At 36.7% G+C, this 7,616-nt stretch overlaps 1 protein-coding gene across 1 annotated transcript in view; it reads right to left on the reverse strand.

Annotated features, from left to right (window-relative positions):
- Nucleotides 1-7,616, reverse strand: part of CPED1 (cadherin like and PC-esterase domain containing 1) — a 251,847-nt gene that overhangs the window by 9,227 nt on the left and 235,004 nt on the right. The window contains exon 21 of the mRNA XM_006910573.2: nt 5,717-5,863. Coding sequence (XP_006910635.1) covers nt 5,717-5,863 — 147 coding nt within the window. The remainder of the gene's footprint in view (nt 1-5,716; nt 5,864-7,616) is intronic.

Genomic DNA, 7,616 nt, shown 5'->3' on the forward strand with positions numbered 1-7,616 from the left:
CTTAATATGATCAGAAAAGACCTTTTCAATGTCAAAATCAATGGCTATTTAAATCTCCTTACCTTAATAGATCTATCTATTATGTTTGACAACACTGTTTGATCTCTCCTTACAAATTTTCACTTTTTGGCTTTCCATGGCACCACATTCACTAGCATTTCTTGTTAACAGTTTATTCTCTGAATTTAAATGCTCCTATTTCTCCAAACTTTGCTTAAATAATGGTATTTCCAAGAATTCCTTCCTCCGCTCATTGTATTCTACTCACTTTCTCTGGGTGATCTACTTTTATGATTTCAACTATTATCTATTTTCTGATGACTTCCAACTTTTTATCTTCAGCCCCACCCTGTCCCTTAAGCTTCAGACTTGCGTATTCAACTGCCTGTGAGAGAGTGCCACCTGGATGTCCTACAGGCATCTCAAACACAACATGTTCAAAAATGAATTCAATGTTTTTTCCCTAAGCCAGTACCTTCTCAGTTATTCTCTGTCTCAATTGCCAGTTCGGCTCTCTAATCCATTACCCAAGTTAGGAATCCTCTTTGATTCTTCCTACTCTCTCATGCCACAGATAAGATCTACAGATATTTTTTTTAAAACAGGGCTTGTATTTTTCTGCTTCTCTTTTATGCCTGCTGTCTTTGTCCTGGTTTAGGTAAGCCGTTATCACCTCTCACATAACTTCTGAAAAGTCTCCTACCTTCTCTCCCTGACTTGGTAATCTTCAAATCTTCCTGCCTCACTGTTATCAGACTTACCTATCTGAAACAAAGATATGACCATTTTACTTCTCTTTAAAAGCTTTCATTGTCTCTCCATCATTTATAGGATAAAGGCTAAGCCCTTACTATGATCTCCTAGCCTACTTTTTCCGGTCCCTTTTTATAACTGACATTCTGCAATGTACAAATTAGCTGTGATTCCCTGAGAACATCAGGTTATTTCAAAGCTACTTCAGTTTACACTGTTCCAGGAGGTTGGAATGACCTTCATTGGCCTTCACCCTATTACCATGACTAGAGTCTACCTGGACAGTTTTCAAGGAAAGTTTCACTCAATCCTCAGATTGTGTTAGGTACCCCTTCTTGGTGTTATTACAACATCCTATTTATATCTCTAACATGCCACTTGACATATTGTTTCATAATATGGGTTATTATGCCTAACCCTCCAACTACAATGTATTGAGGACAGAGAATGTTTCTTATTTATTTTTGCATCACTACTATTTAGCTCATGTACTAGACTCACAAAACAAGTGTGGGATGATTAAGTAAAAGAATAAACAAGGTCAAGGCAACTGTAACAGAGCATAGGGAAAAGACAGGAGAATATTTAGGAAGTAAACAGGACTTGGTAACTAGCTGGTTGGTGGTTGTCAGAGGTCTGGAAAAAGATAAGGAGGAATCAAGGATGGCTCTAGTTTGTTAATGACAGCACCACAATAGAGTAAATTTGGAGAAGAAGAAAGTTTAAAGGGAATATTAATTCTTTCTTTAGGGTCATGTCTAGTTTGAGATGCTTATGAGAATTCTATAAAAAATTTCCTGGCTCATTTTATAGTTAACACAGTACTTACACAGACACTCAAAAAATTTGATGAATTAAATTGTCATTACTAATTTATTAAAAAATAGCCACGCTGATAGTTAAATTCTGGGTTTTCTATAGAAGATAACTCTATTCTTTTTTCTCTAAAAGTCATTACTTCAGTTTTTTAGATAGATGAATTTAAAGGCTTTTTTGTCTTCATTGTGCTTATGAGAAACTTTTAAAGTTTGAAGGAGAAAGAGAAAAACTTTAGGCTCATAATACAGAAGGAGAACATTTCTAGGCCAGATAAGCTTTCGTTTATTTAATTAAGATTAAATAATGCATAGAAGATGAAGATTAAATTGATGAGACTGATTAATAATCACTGAATATAATTAGTTGTAGATTTATCCCTTCTGCAGCCAGTTTGGGTTGATAATATTTTTGTATCCTCTCCAGGTTTTAGCTTGTTCACAGTAGATGTTTACTACGTAACTAAAGACATGATCCAAAACGAATCTTGGGCAAGAACTACCTGGATCTTGTTTGTTGCCCTGCATAAACATTGAGAGAAAAAAATTCCATCTCTACCCATGAAGAGAAACACCTGCTTTTCTAATCGGCAGGAACATTTTAGTCAAAACTAATGCACACCACTTGGGAAATTGTTTATAGATTCGCGGTGACAACATATGCTTCATTGGTGTCCTGACAGATGAAAGAGATGCCCCAAGCCATTTAATCTATGGCAACAAGAGCCCACTGGAGCAGGTTTGTTATGTCTATGACCGAATTCTCAGCACTAATCGAAAAAGGACACATTAAGATCTTACTGTAATGATTATACCAATTTTTTTTTTCAGGTGTCTGTGAATCTATTGTGAGAATGGTTTAATTGAACACCAGAAGACAAAAGGCTCCCAAATCCAAATTCTTAGGGCTCTAATACAGTTAATTTTAATTCTTGCTATTACTATTTGACAAAATCCTTTGCCAGCTCATAAGATGAGCACAGAAAGAAAAAAAATGGTTATTATTAATAAATTTCTACCCATTAACATGCTTTGCATGAGATCGATAACCGTTTTTTTGTTTTTTTTTCCCCTGGCTTGCTACATTTATCATCAAACCATACTTTGTAATGAGCTTTATTTTTCTCGATTGTTTAAAATAAGCTAACAGTGATTTAAGATGTTGTGTGATGGTTTAGAAAGATTATAAAATATCAATGTCCGCACTAGAAACTTCCTGAGGTACAAGAGGTACAAATTATTCAAAAGTTAAGCAGCAAGTATGCCTAAATGATGGATAGATTTAGAGACTTTGTGTTGAAGGGAGTCAGTTGAAAAAGATGATCTTATCAGCTCTGTGTTATAACTAGAAAGGCAAATGCTCCTAGAAGTATTGCAGCTCAAACATGAAAACTTCAAAATAGATAACACTGCTCTAGAGTCAACTGAGATAATTTGGGGGATAACTATATATCTTGTCTTCAAGACAGCACACATTAAAGATGATGAGGCTTAAGAAAAAACAATTCGTATGTGATAATTGCACATAAAAATTATAAAATCAAAAAAGTGAAATAATTTTACCTGACATGCTTAAATCAGTATTTTGCAAATTAAGGATGGTTTTTATTAGTAAAATTTTAAACTAATATTCTGGTTCTAATGGTCCAAAGAGTCTTTTTGGTAGTTCTCAAATTCCATGACTATTAGTGTCAATTGGTTGATGCTGGGGCAGGAGATACATGTAATGCAATCATGTGGGAGGGACATCTTCTGTTTTTAATTGGAGCCATGCTGGAAATCATGGGAAGACTCCTTCTCCTTTTAAGACTACCAGAGCACTAAAGCTGAAAAAGAAAAACACATACCCTAACCCTATATACTAATTGAAGACACATTGTGCAAAAATAAATAAATAAATAAACAAACCTTTTCTAAAAGAGACCCCAAAAAACCAATCTGTATGTCATATTTGAAAGTCCCCATTTTCTGTGGGTTTAGCAAGCTTTGGCTTATTTTTGTAGCCAACTATGAGATTAAGCTGGCTCAGCTGAAAGTTCATTGTTTCTTCCTCTTCCAGGCTACCAGCTTTTGTGTTTCTAAGCCTTGACATTTTGCAAACAGGACAAATACTGGAAGGGGGAAATAAGTAGATACACAGTGTCCTACAACTTAAAATCTTTTCTACAACAGCATGGCCAAGCTCCAAGTTGCTAGACTGAAACTTAAAATGCCATGCTCTTTACTGTGGGCAGGTGCTCACTTCTCTGAGATGCAGCGCCATTTGTCATAAAAATATAAAGTGAATCTATTAGTAGAACATATAGAAGAAGCAATGCAGTATCAATCACTTTTAGGTATTCATAAAAATCTGAGGACCAAGATAGATTCTGATAGTAATCTCAAGGCTGAAAAATTGAAGAAAACTTTAGTTGTCATCTCACTAGTCAACTCCTATTAATGAATGCATCATGGTTTACAAAGGAGGCCGTACAAGAAAGAATGAATCAATCAATATCTGATAGGGTCATCAAATGAGATCAAATCACAGTTTCAGCTGAAAGTCCTGAAATCTAGAGCAAATAACAGTAGCCAAGTGACTTCAAATTCCTAGGCACTGTCTGGACAATGTATGCAAAACTTGCAAAAGTGTGGATAGCATCCAATTTTGCAAGTCCTTGTTTCATTAAAAGAGTTAGAAAATAAAGGTGAAAGATGAGAGAGAATTTCTGTGAGAAATTTTCCAAATTTTTAGTGGTCTTCTTCTCTTTTGGGGAGTTGCTTCACTGTCGCTTTAAGCCAAGTGAGAGAGGGCTTCAAGAGACCAAATTTGAGAGGAGCTTGGAGACTGTTAGAACTGGTATAAGACACCTTAGCTAAAATTCAGCTTTCAGTTGGCAGAGAAAATGAGAGAGCAAGAGTGAGAGTGAAAGTAAGAGCGAGAAAGAGAAAAATAGAGTGGGCTGCACAGGAAGCTAACTATTTCTAGCAACAGCAGAGCAAGAATGCTTGAGTGTTTCCTAAGGAACAAATGTGGGCAACTGAGGATAGTAAGCCTAGTGCAATTTTAAATATTTCCCAAGAGGCTGCCTGGAGGGGCAGTGTGACCCCCAACAGAGGGATGGACAATTAGAAGCCAAGGGCCCAAGGAAGAATTGAAGCAGCATGAGGTATTGCCACTATCAAGGAAACTATCTTCAGAGGGCCCCAGTGGGAGGTGTCTTCAAAGAAGTCTACAACAGCACTCTAAAAAGAAGGAATCAACATGCTATACCCAGAGAGCACATCCATGGTTATTCTTATACTAGTCAAGTAAGAATTTTGTTGCTCTTAACATCTCCTTGCTAACCTGACCCAGTGAAGAAGGAATGGGAGAAGAATAGCAAAACAAGATGGGGAAATAGGAAAGAAGCCTCTTGCTCCTCTCCTACTTTGGGCTTTTGAGACTGAGGCAGGTCCGAGCTGGGGAAAGGAAATAATTTTATGTGGTTACAACACAGGCTTGGGCAATTTTAGTACTGAAGTGAGATTCTTCTTATGCCTGAAAGTGATTGGAGACCTTTTATTATCTGAAAGTGGTTTTAAAGTTATGGGACTTACCAAGATTTTATTCAAGTGGTAGGGAGACAATAATCCACAGAAGGGGTTGAAAAATTGCTGTCACTTTATCAGCTTAATCTATTTAATTACTGGCTACAAAAAAAAAAAAATCATTTTCACCACTGTGGGAAAAACTATTCAAAAACAGGCCCTCCTCTTATGCATTGACTAAGGAGGAAGGTCATTCATTAGTTTAACACATTAAATAACCTGGATTTTCAAGTTGCCTCCACTAAAGATATTTGCCACTTTCTTTGGACACAATTTCTGACAGAAGGCTTGGAGTCTATTCGACAAGGCAAGTGCTCTCCAGGTTCCCATCTTCCTGCTTACATTAACCAGTGATCCCAGTTTTCAAGTGTCTACATAAACATTTTTTTTGAACAGCTCAGTTGTAGAGCTTTGAGTTGTGATTGATACATGCTTTAGCTGAGCAATGATGAATACATCATTTAATCTCCTCCTGACATAGTTTTTTAATGCAAAATACGACCGACAATGCAATTAAAGATACAATGAGAAATTTAAAAACTCAAATGCTATAAAAATCAGAGAGCCAGAATAAATACCTCATGAAAATGACATCCACAGGTCCCCTGCAAAAACTCTTTGTATCGCCCCATTGTTATGGTGAACGTGTCGACCACTTCATAGCCATATTTTTTTGCATCATTCAAAATAATTAAATTTTCTTTCCATAAGTTCTGAACATCACTCTGTATTGCAAAGCAGAAGAATGAACATTTTTTTAAGAGGATTGTTATATGATTTGTTAACTCAGGTAGAAATCATGTAAATTTCATCTTTTTTACAGATTGGTCCTATTTTAAGATAAAGAATTCATTTCACATGCATTTCTTAAATAAAGATGTGTTGTAATTTGTTTATTCAAAACATAAATATAAACATTTCTGTATCTATAAAACAGCAATACATAAATATTTATAGTGACACATAGTTTGGAACTTTCCCTTCTATGAAAACTAGTTAGGTTTATTGCCCACAATGATCCAAAGAAAATATCTAAAATTCTCAATTTAAAAGCCAAGATCTGAAAATCACAAATGCTATCTTCATCTGTTTGGATTCCTCTTCATTCTTTTAGTCATTTCACTATTAATTAGCATCTGTTTTGTGCTTAGCTCTGTGCTGAGGGACAGGAATTCAGGAATAAATAAATCGTAATCCCTGCTTTTAAGACAATAGAAGAAACGGATACATAAACATTTACTAAGTCTTTTATTGTTGGTAAATATATCAGGCTCTGAGCTAGTGGAGAAAAGAAAATAGCTCCGTGAGGGGCAAGGGGACAGCTGGACAGTGAGTTTTCAAGAGAGGTTTCCTGAGCAGAGAGAGGTTAGCCCGTGGAATGGGGTTGGGGAAAGAGAGAAGAATGTGCTTCCAGGAGCAGCAGAATTGAGTGAAGGCTCCAGCTGCTGCTTCTCTGGATCATATTCCTCCCTCCCTCCCCAACCATGTCTAAGGCAGTGATCATGCCTGGAGGGAGTTCTAGTTCAGGTCCACTGTCTAGAGAAGGGCCTCCTCCACTAACTTCTAGCTTCAGGACTCCTCCTCAGCTTGGCCAAGACTTTCCCAGGCTGACCTGCCATCTAAAACTTCCTATGTAATCCATCCTTCATATCAAACACATTACAGCCATACATAGTAGACACTCAAAAAATATTTGGTGCAAGATTGAATGATTTGTATGGAGTAATGTGTTCTAAAACTCTTCCTGCCTACTCCTGCACCCGTCTCTTCAGCCTTCCCAGGCACTCTGCCTCATAAATGTCCTTATTACGCTAATCTTGCCTTGGTGTTTGTTTCTCCGTGAATCCAAACTGACAAAAGGAAGGAACTGCATGCTCCATGCCTTTTCTAAAGAACAAAAACTATTTTCATTTTTTAGATAAAAAAGCAAATATTTCACATTTGTTAGTCCAACTGCAAGGTAAAAGGAGTAATAGAAATACATTTAATTTTCTGTCTTCTTCACTGTGCTGGCATACCTATTTATATGTGACATTCACAGAAGAGTGTTTCCCCCCAAATAAAAGGTTCATAAAGAAGAAATCTGTAGGAAAATAGACAGATGCAAATTTAGTCTGTGCTATCACATAAAAAATGATGCTCAATGTTGTTTGTAGGCTTTTTCTTATCCACTTACAAATATTTTCTCAACTTTAAAATGTCTAATTATGAAAGGCACCTGGAACTTTATAGTAAGCAATTTCTAGAGAAAGGTTGGTTCTCTGGGAAACAGACTTTGAGATGGAAATTTGCATAGGTGGGGAGTGGGCCTAACAGAAGAGGGCTCTTGGAATCGACACCTATAAGGGAGTGATGTAGTTGCAACAGAGGCTTTTGTGGATCCCACCAGGGCTCTAGAGCTGGGAAGGTCCTTAGAAAATTAAGAAAAGGGCCTGAGTCTTGGAAGTCCTGCACAGACGAGTTGGGTTTCTGCAGCAA

Source organism: Pteropus alecto, unplaced genomic scaffold (genome assembly GCF_000325575.1).
Source record: "Pteropus alecto unplaced genomic scaffold, ASM32557v1 scaffold22, whole genome shotgun sequence".
Taxonomy (NCBI): Eukaryota; Metazoa; Chordata; class Mammalia; order Chiroptera; family Pteropodidae; genus Pteropus; species Pteropus alecto.